General features: G+C 29.2%; 2 protein-coding genes across 2 annotated transcripts in view; both read left to right on the forward strand.

Annotated features, from left to right (window-relative positions):
• Positions 1-3040: 3040 nt before the first annotated feature.
• On the forward strand, positions 3041-15784 carry LOC100215060 (2',3'-cyclic-nucleotide 3'-phosphodiesterase). Its single transcript, XM_065799778.1, has 3 exons — positions 3041-3484; positions 14143-14255; positions 14750-15784. The coding sequence occupies exons 1-3, from the start codon at positions 3171-3173 to the stop codon at positions 15622-15624; spliced, it is 1302 nt and encodes a 433-aa protein (XP_065655850.1). The 5' UTR covers positions 3041-3170; the 3' UTR covers positions 15625-15784.
• The window catches only part of LOC101238562 (AP-4 complex subunit beta-1), a 79111-nt gene continuing 78046 nt past the window's right edge, over positions 14917-15981 (forward strand). The window contains exon 1 of the mRNA XM_065799777.1: positions 14917-15048. The gene's annotated coding sequence lies outside the window, so the exon portion shown is untranslated. The remainder of the gene's footprint in view (positions 15049-15981) is intronic.

A 15981-nucleotide genomic window follows, 5' to 3' on the forward strand; every position in this document is an offset into this window, starting at 1 on the left:
TGCTATGATGAAGTTTTTATTTTACTTTGTAAAGTAAGTGTAATGTTTTTTGAATATTTACGTAAGTTTACTTCATAAATTACTTTTTTTACATATAAAAAGTAAATTATATTTCCATGCAAATTTTTTACATAATTTTAACCAAAATTACTTTTCAAAGTAATTTACTTTACACGACTTACTTAAAGTAAGTAACATTTACAAGTAAAAGTAAAAATGCAAGTAACTTTTACTTGTAAAAGTAAATTACTTTTTTAAGTAACAGTTATTCATTTAAAAAACTTTAATTAAGTAAATAAGTCTATATATATATAAATTATATATTTTTATATGAGTTATGTAAAGTAATTTACGCTTAAAAGAAATTCGCGTTTTTACATCAAAATAAGTAAAAGTGCTATCCCTAATTAACAGCCTCAACAACCTATCTGCATTTTGTAACAAACCTAGTATGGTTAGCTTGTAAACTAGTTAACTGACTTTTAGAACAAGTTGGCATCTTGGTAAATAGTTAAATGTAATTTTTTAATTCATCAATGATATCTCTAAAACCTCTAAAACTAATAAATTATTGGGCTGAACTAGTTCTCTTGAAAAGTTTGTTGTTTTTAAAGTATTAATTAATTTAGTTGCGTCATTAATAATTGCGGCAAATGGTCCATAACCATCAAGAATAAAACTGTTTTCAGTGCATACTACAAAAGGCTTAACTAAATGTATTTTTTTTTTGCCCACTGTATAGTTTTTGTGGTAAAGAAATATTTAAATTTTTTTCACACAATAAATAAGTACCATAGACTATAATTGCTAGCTGTTCGTCTTTCAAGTCAAACAAATCTTTGAACATATCTGTGTTATTTAAAAGCCAATCTTTTTGTGACCGTGATTTTGCTCCTTAGTTTTCCCCCAAAAAATCAGCATTAAGCGAGGCTCTTATCTGATGGCAATATTTTTGAACTTTTAACCGACATGACAAACCAAAACAACGAACAGTTAAATTTTGATTAAGACCTGTCTTTAACCAAGAGAGATAAACTGCAAGAGCTTGTTCTTTCAAAGGTCTGAAAGAGTTTTTATTATTTTAATTCACTTAACAAATATACAAGTTTATCTTTGGTAAAACCTGTCTTTTGGAAACAAAACTCCCCAGAAGGCACATGATCTAAAAAAACGTCTGCCCACTGGGTCAGTTGTAACGTTATTTTTACCATTAAATTTTGCGATTATAAATGCTGTTTTTGAATCTCCAGACCGAAAACTTTTAAATAAATATCATACTTTTATTTAAGTTTACAGAGTTTTTTACAAATAATATATTATCTAAATATTCATTTATGAGCCGCTTACTATCTGCCAAATTAAACTGACAACATCGACTATCAATTAATATAAACATGTTTGGTTTGATATAAACATTGATTATCTCTTCATTGGTTATTTTTCTAACTGGAGTCGAACTGAATTTACATTTACAAATAAAACAGATACGATGTGAACTTGCAATATTATCGATTTCTATATTGATTGTATTTTCTTTTCTTTAATAAAACGACTTTATTCAAAGATTCTAAATGCTTGTTACAAATAATCTGATCCTGTATTAAATTCACTGAGATTTAATCGATCAAGTTTATAATGATCAACAACTTTATTTATCATACTTTTATTTTTAATTTCAACAATGTTTTTTGAACCTATACTATGACCTTTCTTTTGGCAAGCACAACAATATCTATTTCTTAGATTATTTAATATCATTTTGTAATAATTTTATCTAATTTTTTTTATTTTTAGTAAAAAATAAAAAATTTTAAATGTTTTTTTTTTTTATAATTTTATTTAGGTACCCCAAGAAGTCCTTAAGTCTTATCACAGAGCACCGCGAATAAGCATTTCATTGGAAGTTCACGCCTCCTTCCTAACCGATGTTACAAAACTTGCCCAGAGATGGATTTGGTTTTGGGTTGAATTGGATCGTTTTTACGTTCTCAAAGCACCTATCCACCGAGATGAATGCTTTTTGCCTCACATGAAGACGCACGTTCCTCCGTATCCGTTTGTCCCAGATTTTTGGCGTAGAGCCTGTTCAGCATGTTGCCGATTGTCACTGGTCGATATTTCGATGCCAGATGTCTATTGCCAGTTTTGTACAAGAGAATCAATAAATATATTTAATACAATTGTAATAAAAAATAAAAGTTGTAAAACTTTTCTATCCAGGAAATATGGGATAAAAAATATGGGATAAAAAATATGGGATAAAAAATAAATGAATATTTTTAAGCTTTTATTATTTAAGGTCAAATAAAATAATTTAATTTTAATTTTAAGGTAAACAATTGTTCTTCAAGTTTCTTTTTAATACTTTTAAAGCTTGGATTTTAACCATACCAGGGTCGACGTTATAAAATATTATATTCAGATCTACAAAGAAAGATAAAAACCCTCCTTGTACTTCATCGAGGTACTGAGGACAGGCAAGAAACAATAGTTCGAGAGTCTAGACATTGCGTGCTCGATAGATATAAATATTTACATTGATTGTTTGATGACATAAAGTTATAATTTATACATTTTAACATAACCATAAACGCTGACCTTTTAATTCAGCTTTAAAATAAAAAACCTTTTAAATCAGCTTTAAAATAAAATTAAAAAACGAGAATTTTGGCGCCCATTGCATTGTAAATATGTTTTACAAGACAGGACCCAGGTTTTGGATGCAGTCATGTGGATCAAATTAAATTTATTTAAACGATTAAACGAGTTAAACGATTAGCAGACATCTCAGAGTCCGAAAATCGCAAATACCGGATTCTAATTAATTTATTAATTTTTTGCCGTTAAAAATAAAATTGATTGCCGAGAGAAATATAAATATCATTAATAAACATTTAAATAATTATACTGCGAATATTGAAAAACAAAATAAGACTATATTAACTTTAGAACATTGCATAAACTTGCTTCAGTTGCTATAAATCAGTTCTGAAAATAAAATTTTCACGGTGGGGACCATAATTGTTGTAAGTTTAGTTTCTAAAACATTTTTAAAGTTTCGAAATGGCAACGATATTATTTTGTTCTATTGTGCTGTATCAAAAAAAAAATACAACTTTGCTGATTACCGAAGTAAACTTTTAATGCATCCTTTTTATTGTACCTAATCAATGTTTGTTCATGACAATAGAAGTCGTATATGTGGTACCCAATACAGCTATAAGTCTAATATCAAAACATGTCAATCGTCAAAATCTTTTCAATTATCAACTGTACCAGACGTGTTAAACATTGAAGAAAATCTTAATGTCAACGTAGAAAGAGATATTTGGAGTGATTACAGTGTTATTCAGTTTTGCAAAAAGTATAGAGTGATGTACATTATGAAAGGCTTACCAGGTTCAGGAAAATCTACTATTGCAAAGCAAATATCCAAGTTGTTTCATAGCAATGATGTTGTAATATGTTCTGCAGATGACTTTAGGTATGTTAAGGTGTTTAATTTTTGAATAAAGATAGTTCTTAGGTTTTATGATAATATATAAAACACTAACTGAAAATATAGTTTTGATTGCATTTTCTAGTGCTAAGTATGGGGCAATTCTCATGTTACATGTGTAACTCTGGTACAAATTTTTTCAAATAAAAGGTGCAATAAAAAATTGTTTACTACAGATATGCAATATATATATATACTGCAAATATTATAGTAGGAGATGTGTCTGACATAAAATAATATTTCTCTTAATAAAATGTTTATTGCACATCCTAGTAAAAGAACTGATCAGTTGCGTTACGTGTGTGATGCGTACAAAACTATAAGTTTGAATTTTATACTTTGATTAAATATTTCTGCTAATTGGCTATAATTAGTTTAATGATTTTTGTTATGTTACACACAACCAGGGATGCGGAGTCCCAAATATAATTCACTTTTTGTGATTTTCAAATCCGGAGTCCTTTTTGGGACTCCGCATCCCTGCACACAACATGTTAATGTTTATTAAAAGACTTTAAGAAAAATGACTTACCTTTATTGAAAGCATTGACATGATGAATTTTTAGTATTCCCAGTGTTTTTTTGACTTCTAACCAAGGTTTTTTGTTGTCTATTTACTAATGATTTCATTACTGCTAATATAGAGAATATTAGTAGCTGTCATTAATGGCTTAAAAAGATTGAAAAAATTTATAGACGTTTATACACACACTTTCTCATTCTTGTTCATACATTTCATTCGAACAAAAAGCTTAACTCTTTTCAACACCATCTGCAGCCCCTTTTCTATGTGATGTTGCAAAAATTTTGCACTCAAATGTTTTATTTTATTGCAAAGATAATTGGTTTAGTAATTTCATCATAAACATATTTTTAAATTCTGATGATGGGCCATCAGTGAATAGAGTTTCAGTATCATTATTACAGTTTTTAAACATAAGTATTTTATATACTTACCCAATAAAGCAGTAAAACTACATTTGCCTTTGCCTCTAGTGTCTGAACATATAAGATATGTTTTTATAAGATTTGTTATAAGATATTTTCAATATGTTTTATAAGATATGTTATAAGATATGTTTTTCAATTATTGTTGTTGGGAACAGTACCAGTAAACAATTGAACAGTGTTCCAACTCCACAGTGCAATTTGTACTTTGTTTGGATATTCGCAAATATATGCCATAGCAAAATCCACATGAAGAACTTTTTCTCCTGCAATCCCTTTGTCTTTTTCGAATTCAGCTGCTTCAACTCTTTTTATATGAATGTGTTCCTAAAGTTTAGATATAGTAAATAGTAATTTCTCTATTACTTCTCCTATGCACCCATTTTTGGATTGTAATTAAAGACACCCAATATGAACTATTATAGCTGATGCCTGTTGCTTTAATTAATAAGCGATTTCGTACAATTCCAGAAAAATAAAATTCTTTTGGAAGGATATTGAGAATCAGGAATTTTTTTTTTCGTACCAAATTTTACGAAACAAAAAAACCTGTCGACGCTCATTTCGATAATGCTACTTTCAAAATGTAGCCTTTTGCAAGTTGAATTACAAAATAAAACTATTTTGCTACATACGAAAGTAGCGCTTACCGAAGTCGCACTTGGGAAACAAGCTCTTTCGCTAAACGACGTTTTGAAGTCTATAAAAAAATTGTTGGTCAAATGGATAAAATTGTAAAAAATAAAATTTTTATATACCAAAACGTTTATAATAAAATTTCATTTTCAGTATTGCAACATATCAACATTTTAAGGTTTTATTTTTTAAAATAATGATAAAAAACCAAATTTCTTTTGAAATGAATCTCTTTCACACTGCAACTTGCAAAACAGTTCTTATCAGAAAAAAATTTACAAAATGCAGCTTAATAAATATATTTAATTACATTTTATGAATCAAATATGTATAATTAACTAAGTAATTAAAATACTAATTTTTTATATGATATTGATAAGTTTCAGTTTTAAACTTCTATAAAAAAAAATCAAGACTTTCATAAAATATACTTTTTAGTAGTCATTTAATGAATAAGAATTAGATAATGAAGATAACTTGAACAACGTTAACATATGAATGCAATTGCAAAATCGGGAAACAATTCCTTTGTTGAAATCAAAAAAAGACCTAATTTAAGTGATGAAAGCTAAAACCTTATTATATAATAAAACATCCTAACATTGTTGGGAATATACAACTGCTGAAAGTTTTAAAGCTCTAGCTGTTTTGGAGAACAGTAAAAAATTAGTTTTTGTAGCAAAAAAACGGGCACGTACAATACGACCCTTCCCTGGGTCTTCACCCCTGGAAAAAGTTTTAACATAGAAGCTCACCAGGACTATACAAGGACTGAAAGATTCAGAGCTGTAGCTAGTCTGAATGGTAATGATAAATTAGTTGCAAGATTTAGTAAGTACTGATAATGGCCAAACAACACTTAAAGTTCAATTAAACTTTTGTTATGGAGACAAATATTATACTTAAATTTTCTGCTAAGCCAAAGGCAATAAAGTTGTAAGTAAACCAAAGTCGGTACTTGATAAATATAAGTATATGTAAACACTGGCATAGAGACATGTTGCAGAGGTAGTGTTGCCCTTTCCTTCAAAACTAAGTCAAAGTTTCAGTTTTTCTATTTAAATTTTATCTGCGTTTAGCCCCCTTAATTTCTGTGTGTATATATATATATATATATATATATATATATATATATATATATATATATATATATATATATATATATATTATATATATATATATGTATATATATGTATATATATATTTATATATATTTATTTTAAACATCTTTGCTTCCAACAAGGCTGCAAGAAACCACTAATTAAAGATGGAAGTTACTGGAAGAGAAAAGATGTAGAATGTAGAGACAGGTAACGATTGACGGACGACTTAAAGGATCGCAAATTATATGAATTAGGAAAGCAAGATGAAGGAAACGAATTCCAAAGAGCTGATGTTCGAGGAAAAAAACTAGACGAATAAGCCTTTTTGGAGCACTTAGGAACAGTCCCAGAAAAAGGATGAGACTTAATTGAATGACAAGTAACACAAGAATGAATTTTAGTAGATGGCACATAGACGCTAGCTCTTTAGAGCAGTACCCATTATAGTATTTGTAGAAAAAAGAAAGAGAAGCAACATTACGACGATGTGATAATGGTTGGAGGTTGGCTGCAAGAGCAGTTCCAACTATGTTAACAATGCCTTTTTGCACCATTAGAAGATCCGCCGCAGATATGACAACAGTATTCCATACAAGGCCAGATTTGAGATTTATAGAGATAGAGAATAGAATCTGAAGGAAGAAAGTGTTGAGCTCGATAAAGAGATGCAACCTTAGCAGGTGCTAATTTTGCAACTGATTTGATATATGGTTTCCAAGAAAGATTGGAAGTAAGAGTTAATCCTAGAAGATGAAGAATAGATGACTCATCAAGTACATTACCGTTCATAAATATAGGAAGATCTAAATTATTGCGATAACGATTGGCTGAAAAAAATTGAGTTTTATCTGTATTAAAGTTCATCAGCCACTGTGAGCCCCATGCTGTAGCAGTAGTGAGATCCTTTTCAAGCTCAAATGCCATCTCCAAGCAATCAGAGAGTGTTGGTTATCACGACAAGAATAAATGGTAGTATCATCAGCAAACAATGCCACCTTAGATGTGAGAATATCTGGAAGATCGTTAATGTAAATTAAAAAGAGTATAGGGCTAAGGATAGAACCTCAAGGAACCCCTGAAGTTACAGAATAAGAAGAAGAGTGCTGTCCATCGAGGACAACTTTTGTAGTATAATTGGAAAGGAAGGATTCAATAATCTTAAAGATGTTGCCAGATACACCATAAGAAGAAAGCTTATGAAGAAGACCAGCATGCCAAACTTTATCAAAAGCTTTTGAAATGTCAAGAGCGATGGCCTTAACCTCTCCACCTTTATCTAATGCACGATAAAACCTATCAGTTATTACTGTTAGCAAATCAGCTGTAGAACGAGAAGATTGAAATCCATATTGATTGTCAAAAAGTAAGTTATTAGATTCAAGATGAGAAATTAAGTGTTTGTTAATTAAAGATTCAAAAACCTTGCTTATGATAGGAAGAAGACTTGTGGGACAGTAGTTAGATGAATCAGATCCCTCTCCAGATTTTTTGAAGATAGAGATAACAGATGCCGCTTTCCAGCAGGCTGGAAAACAAGACTCTGATAAACACTTGTTGAATAGTTTTGAGAGTATAGACGGCAGCTCTTGAGAACACTTCTGCAAGACAATAACAGGTATGTTGTCCGGGCCACAAGCTGTAGAGGAGTCTAGGCAGGAAATCACTTTAGATACAGAAGCTGGAGTGATATGAATGTCAAGCAATTGATCCACCTGTTTGTTGGCAATATCAGGTAGAATGCAACTAGTGGAATCAAGAAATGATATTGATAAAAAGTTTTTAGCAAACAATTCAGCTTTGTCTTTAGGTGAGGTGACGAAGTCTGAACGATACAAGAGAGGTGGAATTAAAGATTTGTCTTTATTATTAATACTATTAAAGATTCTCCAGAAGTCACGAGAGCCTAATTTTTGAGATGAGATACGAGATTTCATAACCTGAGAATAGCGGGCTTTGGTGTTAGACAAAACCTTTTTACAATGGTTTCTAGCAGTAATAACAGACATCTGTTTTCTGGAGAGTTGTTTTGCTGATAAATATGGAAGTAACGGTTTCGATTGGCAATCGCAGCAGCACAGTGTGAGGAAAACCATGGAGGAGAGTGAGGCTTGACCTGGAATCGTCAAGAGGGAACAAAAAATTCTATGCTAGCCTGAATCCACAAAGTTATGTATGAAGCACATTTGTCGACAGGAAGACACAAAATTTCTACCCAAGGGCCATCACAAAGAAAATCATGGAAAGAATCCCAGTCAGCTTTACTGTAGTTGTAAGAGGTACGATAATAGGGGTATTCAGGTGATAAAGAAGAATGAGATATTAGTTTTAGAGAGATCAAACTGTGATCAGATGCACCTAAGAGTGAATATGGAGAAACTGAGCACTGACTAGGATCAGAAACAAGACATAAGTTGAGTAGAGAAGGTAAATATTTCGGGTTGTCTGGAAAGCGAGTTGGAAAGTTGACTATTTGAGTTAGGGATTGAGAAAGGCAAAAGTTGTGGGTTGTGCAGAATCACTGACACTAGAGCCAAGCCATTCAAAGTGTTCAGAAATAACATCAAAAAGAGTGCAGTCTTGAGATGAAGGAGAACGATATAGAACAATGGGTGAATTCTTACAAATGTAAATGCCCAGGTCAAGCATGTGACTATTGGAGTCTTTACGAATTAAAGGAAGATAGCCATCAACACTAAGATTGCAAGATGAGAGAGCTGAACTCAAATTAGTCTCACAAAGAGCAAGTAGGTCTGGTGAACTTTGCAAGAGATAAGACTCAACAGAAGAAAAGTTACTTCGAAGACCACAAATATTAGTGAATGATAGGTTTAGAGAACTTGGTGATGATGATGGTTTTTTGTGTTTAATAGTTTTTGGTACTTTATTCATTTTTAAATTTGATTGAAGAACTTAACTCAAAGCATAGATAGTACTCAGAACACTGTTTAATAGCCAAAGCAATTGCCTCATTATTAATAAACCCTAAGCCGTAACAAAGGGTTCCAAATGTGGCCTTGGCAATGCACACCAAAGGTACAAACAGGAACACCATCCATGTGCAACATGGCACTGTTAATACTTTGATATTTTTCAGTTGTTGATTTAATCAGCCTCTCTTAGAGCTACCATAGAGTTCGGAAACCTGACTACCTGCCAGCCTCAGAACCATAAAACTGAGTTTTAGAGCTGTACCCTCATTAGGAGATAATAGAATGAGTTGCCTAGTCATAAAAACAGAGACACAAGCAAAACTCATGCATTGAGTCAAGAAGATCCAGCATTCAACCTCCTAAACTGGAAACAATGTATTAAAAATACATCTGCGCCAGCCTAATAGATGAAGAAGGGGTGCGAGGCTGGTCAACAGATGGAATCTGTTTACCCTTAAGATGGAATCTGTTTACCCCTTAAGATGGAATCTGTTTACCCCTCAAGATGGAATCTGTTTACCCCTTAATTTTAAAAAATATAGTAATTTGGTATATATAAATTAAAATGAACAGTATAGTGAGAAATATCATGTTAAAGAAAGAATCAAAAATGTTATGAACTATTTTTACATTAAAAACTTTTTTTTTTCGGAAAAAATTTAGTAAGAATGATGAATTTATTTATTTGGTTTATGAAATACTTTCTTAATACAATTCATACCAAGTAAATTATCTTATTAAGATGTTTTCTATTGTCTTATATCAGAGACATGCAAAAGCTATCAAGGTATTATAAACATTTTAAGCAATTAATAATAAAAAATTATATCTTTAGGCTGTAAGGTTGAATTATCAAGCTTAAAAATATAATTTGAAAGACCTACTAAAAATATTTAAAAATTTATCCTATATGACAGAAAGCTTGTTGTGATCCATTCAATGCACATACAAAGAAAATCACTAGTAAGCAGCTGTAAAGTTTAGATATTTTATTATACAGAATGTTTAAATTTTTTTACTCCAAAACACAACCAAATAAAGTTTTAAACAAATGTGTGGACAAGCTTTATAAAGTTCAATTATTTTTAGATAATTGTAGTTACTAAAGAAGAGTCACGATTAGAAGTAGCATGAATATTCCTTGGAAAAAACTCTGCAAACTTTGTAAACAAAAGATTGCCAGAGGAGAAGATCTTCCAAAAGAAGAATAAAGCCACGGTGAGCAAGATGATGAGGATTTTGTAATATCATTTAAAGTAAAAAGACAGAAAATCAACATAGATCTCCAAAATTTGAATATATCTCTTCTAAAAACTCATTCAAAACCATTAAAACATACTCTCAGAAGGAGAAAATGTGTTTTGAAACAATTAGATTTAAAAAAGAAGGACTGAAAACATTGACGAAATTAAAGGCTTGATAAAAGAGAAAATTCACTATTATGAGAATAGACTTATTGTTCAACTTATCACACTGGAACCACCAAGTTGGTGGATATTAGAAGTGAAAAAGAACTTTGAAGTTATAGAATACCAAGCATTTTTTTAAAAAAAGTATTGTAAGCTAATTCTTCATTTTATAAAGGTAAAGTCTTACATTAAGATGCAGAAGATTCTATTAAAATGTTTTGACTCAATTGATTAATGGTGAGCTATACCTAGAAAAAAAGATTTTGTAACCATTAGAAAGAATACCAATAAACAAAAAAAAACCTGATGTGTGATTTAAAGAAACTATATGTATTATACAAAGAAAACAATCCTGAAATACAAATTAGCTACTCAAAATTTGCTTTATTTAGACCATATTGGTGCATTCTGCCAGGTACAAGTGTTGCACATTCTATTTGTTATTTATTGATGAAGCATATAAGGATTTACTTTCAAAAACTGTTTTCTCAGTAAAAATCAAAGAATGCATGCTTACACAGTGTTGTGATTGTCCTGGTAAAGAACTTGTATGAGATTTTTGGAGAATATGAAGATGATTTTAAGATAAAGTACTAGCAATGGCAAACTACAAATTATGCAGCATTATTGGGTTTGACAGTAGATGTTCCAACTTTCTTGAACTATTAATTTCTTACTTTGAAAAGCTACAAGCTCATTTTTAATTGCCCAATCTCAATCACAAAATATAGATCAATCAAATATTATAATTATAGGCAACTTTGGAGAAAATTATGCTTTTGTAGTCCTAGATGAAATATAGGCTATCACTGAAACACCCCAAATTTTTTTTTTTCATATATTGTAATATAATATAAAGCCAATGAACATTTACTTAAAACATATTTCTTATTGTTTTATATCAGCCAACATTACACACAAAATATTCAAATAATTAAGCACAAAATATTTCAGCTAATCTTATCAACATCTCCTTATTTTTGATTTAAATTTCGATTTCGCTTTATAGATATTAAATACCTAACATATATAAAGATATTATATACTATAACAAACAAAAGGATTTTTTTAAATATCTTAAAACACTGGGAAAAATTTGTTGCACATCTGTCATGATTGAGATAGTTATATTATTAATGTGCTCAGGTAATTAGTCCTAATAAACTGTGGATTGTCTGAAAAAAAATTATACCCTGAAACATAAAGAAAAAATTTGATAAGACAGTCTGCTATTCCTGAAGGTATTTTCAAATATTTGTTAGTAATTTCTTAAAAACGTGATATATTTTAATTATAGTTCTATATGTTACTGTTGTTTTTCCATTTAGATTTTTGGTGACATGTAAGATTATAACTAACTAAAAATATTAGAAGCAAAAAAAAAATAATTTAACAAGATTGTTTTGAGATAATTTAGCCCCAAAGTTGAATCATATAAACTAGTTGTTTTATTAATTTTTAAACATATTTCCTTAATATTCTGCATTTTAATTACATTTATTGAATTTTGCATCAAAAAAGTATTATAAATGTTTATTTTCATACTTTTGACATCATTATTCTTTATATTATTAAGAAAATTTTTTTTAAATGTCATGAAAAGCAGATCATTTTAGAAAATCAGAACAATTTTAAAATTGTCAAATCTTGTCTATTGCTCAACATTTTTAGGTGAATTATTATTGTTGGGTAATTTAATGTGGAATTACTCTACTGTAACATCTATGTCTTATATCATATTCTTGTTTTAAGACACTATCTTTTAACTGCGAATAAGTCATCAAAAAATTTGCTGTTATTTTGAACTACCATTTCCTTGGATAAGCTTTAAAAAGCTTATCCAAGGAAATGGTAGTTTTTTACTAGGCTTTATGTTACTAGTTGCAAGTCTGACATGACATTGTACTTGATTTTTAGTTATAGATTTATACTTCAAAAGGTTTTTAAGTTACTGAATTTATAGGAAAGATTGCATAAACTTAATCACCATTTTTTATTTTACTAAAAATTTAAAATATCAGGACTTATAATAAATTTGCATAAAGTCAGATAAAATAATATTTATTAAATGATAAAGTGTTCTTAATGAATAGAATTGATTCTTTCATGTCTTCTTTAATTGCTGAAACATTTAGTAAGAAATTAGTGTTTAAAGTACACAATATAAAGTTTAATTAACTTAAATATGTTATAGTAATCAAATGTGCTGAGAGATCTATCTGAGGTCCTCAAAGATCCATGGTTTCCATCAGATGTTTATCATTAGTTTTTATTGCTTAATAATATTTGTAAAATTTGATCTACCCAAGCTTTTCTTTATTTTGGGTAGTAGTAAATGACTGGAGCAAAAATAGAACCTTGTAATACCCTTAAGGTTACTTGAAATAAAGAAGAGTGTAGGCCTTCAAGGATAATGTTATTACTGCAGTTAGAAAGAAATAGTTTAACAATCTCAAAAACTTTATATAAAGAAACTAATAACAGAGTGAAGGCTAATTCTAGGTTAGTTAGAGAGTGTTTTCAAAGTGTTTTCTAGAGTTATGAAAAATTGTAACCATTTATTTAGCACTTTTTAAAAGTTTAACAAAAATCAAAGAGTGTTCTGGAGAACACTTTTTTAAGGCTATGATGGAAATCTTGTCTGAAGCACAAACTGTTTAATTAAGAATTAACTTTAGCATTGGAAACCAGAGTGATTTGGATGTTTAACAATGGGTTAATCTGTTTAAATGGCAGGAAGAGTATGGCCATTAGATTCAAGAGTCAAATTAGAGTAAGATTTCTTTGCAAATAACTCTGCCTTATTCTGAGCAGAAATAAAAAGATCAGACCCATGAATTTGAGATAAAATGTTAGAATTGCTTTAGTTAATGACACTGTTGAAGACAAAAAGTCTCTAGAACATAACAAGCTTCTTGAAGACAAAAAATCTCTAGTACCTAACAAGATAATCATTATCATGATGATGATGGTAGTGATGATTATGATGATCATTTTGATCATAATGATGTTTATAACATACACCCAGATCAAGGGTGCCACAAGTCAAAAGTTATGGATATTGAGTTATGAACTCAATATCCATAACCCGGCCCAGGCTATATTTTATCAAACACGGCCCTGGCCCCAGCCCCAAATATCAAACCTGGTGCTTACTATTGGGTAGCGACATTTCAAAAAAAAGTTACTTCAGAAATAAAATGGTTATGTATTAGTAAATGTAACAAAATAGTTTTTTCTGGATAATGTTTATTCTTTTTTAGTCTTTATTATTTGTTTGAGAAAAAAGTATTTTCTGTAGTTTGCATGCTATCCTATAATTAAACTATTGATGGTTTCGAAAATGTTCTAGGCATTATTTTGATGTACAAGTTATTAAAAGTACTTACATTTTTATAAATGAAATAATAAGACAAAGTTTCTATTGATACTTCCCAATCATACCTTTAGATAGTTACCTTGCATCTTTAAATTTGATATAATAAAAAATGTTTGTATTGTTTTGATATCTTTTAAAATTTTTATTATTTTAATAAACAGGTTGTTTTTTCTTTAAATTTTTTTTTTTTTTAATAATAGACTGTTTAATTAACTGCTCTAATATTTGTATACTCTAGATTCAACAAAGATGGTGTATATGTTTTCGATGCTTCAAAACTTTATGAAACACATAAAAAGTGTCAGAGTAAAGCCCAAAAATACTGTATGACTGGAAAAACTATTATTATTGGTATGTTATTATGCCAACACAGCAATATATTCACTTGATTACTAGAATTGTATATCTCAATGCTGTTATATACATATTTAGATATTTAATGCATAATGATTGTACACCGGTCTTACACAAAATTATAACCAATAAATGTATAATAAATACAGTAGAACACTATCCTTTCTAAACATATCAAAGCCAATCTATTTTGGACCATTTTTATTCAGTTCAAGCTAATTTTTATTATTTTTTGGGGAAAAAAATTAATAAAAATTATATTTTACACCATTCAAGTTGACGAAAGAGAGATCAAACATAATGAAACAATTGATACATTTAAAAAATATATATCTTCTGATATATAGATCTTTTTATTTGAGGAGGGTCTTTTTTATGTGTAAGTTTAGGAAATACTTTTCTATTAAATATCGTTATAAATAAAGTTTTATTTTTGTGTTTTTATACATAAAAAATGTTGTCTATATTTCAAGTTTGGAATGTTACTTTAGATAACACTAATTTATCAAGAAAAGATTTTCAGCCATATTTATCTATGGCAGAGCAGCATCATTACTTGACATTGTTTGTTCAAACTCAAGAAACTGATACTGGTGTTCTTTATTCTCGAAATGTTCACAAAAATGTTCCAAAACAAAAAATTGATGCTATGAAATCCAATATGGAAAGAGTTATTCCATTTTGTTTTTGTTGGGCTATTCCCAAAGATGAGGCTGATCGGTTAACAAATTTTATTGAGAAAAATTTGTTTGCTTGGCACCATCCGTTGTTCATCTTGTTTCTGCAGCTGGTAGGAGTAAATCGATTCAATTTATATGATGTTTTTGGCAATAGTTGTTTATTTTCAATCTATGTATTATCATATTATTCAACTGATAAACAAAATATTTTAAAGTATGGATCATCAGATAGTGTACGTCGTCATTTAGGCCGTGTAACTCAGTTAAATGTTTTTGGCTATTGTATAACTAAGAATTCTCTGTTTGCTCGTGTGAAATTGACAGATAAACAAAAAAAAGTTTTTTGTGATATTGATTGTAAAGGAAACACCATTCAAGTTGACGAAAGAGAGATCAAACATAATGAATCAATTGATACATTTAAAAAATATATATTTTCTGATATAATTGTTCCTGATTTTGGTATTGGTTGTACTGCTTATATATCATTGGGAGTTAAAAATGGTATGCTTCCTGCACAATCAACAAATGATCTTTTGTTTCTATTAGATGCAGAACTTAATTCAATGCCGTATCTTGAACTAAAATTAAATTCAGGCTTATTGAGATGCTATAAAAGAGATTTGTGGGTTGTTTATTTGAATAATTTAAATTGTTTTGATACTATGTTTATTGCTATTGTATAAAAAACAATGAGCAGTGCATTAAATGCACATTAACAATATATTTGATACCATTTTTGTTTTATTTTATGAAAGGTGCATATTAAAAACTAGAATTTTAGTTCATATAAAAAAAGTAATAAATGTGTTTAACTTCTGTCTACTAATGGCTTTAAATATGTGTGTATATTCAATGGCATTGGAATAAAGTTTTCCAATAATGTTGATGATTAGAGCTATTAGCATTTTTTATTTTTTCAACTTTTTTGTTATTCTTGAAACTGTCAAAAATATATCAAACTTATTTTGTTATCTCTTGAAATATACAAAAATATAGAAAAGCATATATTAAATATATATTCATAAGCATTTATTTTTTAT

Source organism: Hydra vulgaris, chromosome 06 (genome assembly GCF_038396675.1).
Source record: "Hydra vulgaris chromosome 06, alternate assembly HydraT2T_AEP".
NCBI lineage: Eukaryota > Metazoa > Cnidaria > Hydrozoa > Anthoathecata > Hydridae > Hydra > Hydra vulgaris.

Bases quoted from the DNA above. Each gene is read 5' to 3' on its own strand.
- LOC100215060 (XM_065799778.1), top strand. From the start codon at position 3,171: ATGTTTGTTCATGACAATAGAAGTCGTATATGTGGTACCCAATACAGC. The intron at 3,485-14,142 runs GTATGTTAAGGT...TGTATACTCTAG, and splicing joins TGTTCTGCAGATGACTTTAG to ATTCAACAAAGATGGTGTAT. The intron at 14,256-14,749 runs GTATGTTATTAT...ATGTTACTTTAG, and splicing joins TGGAAAAACTATTATTATTG to ATAACACTAATTTATCAAGA.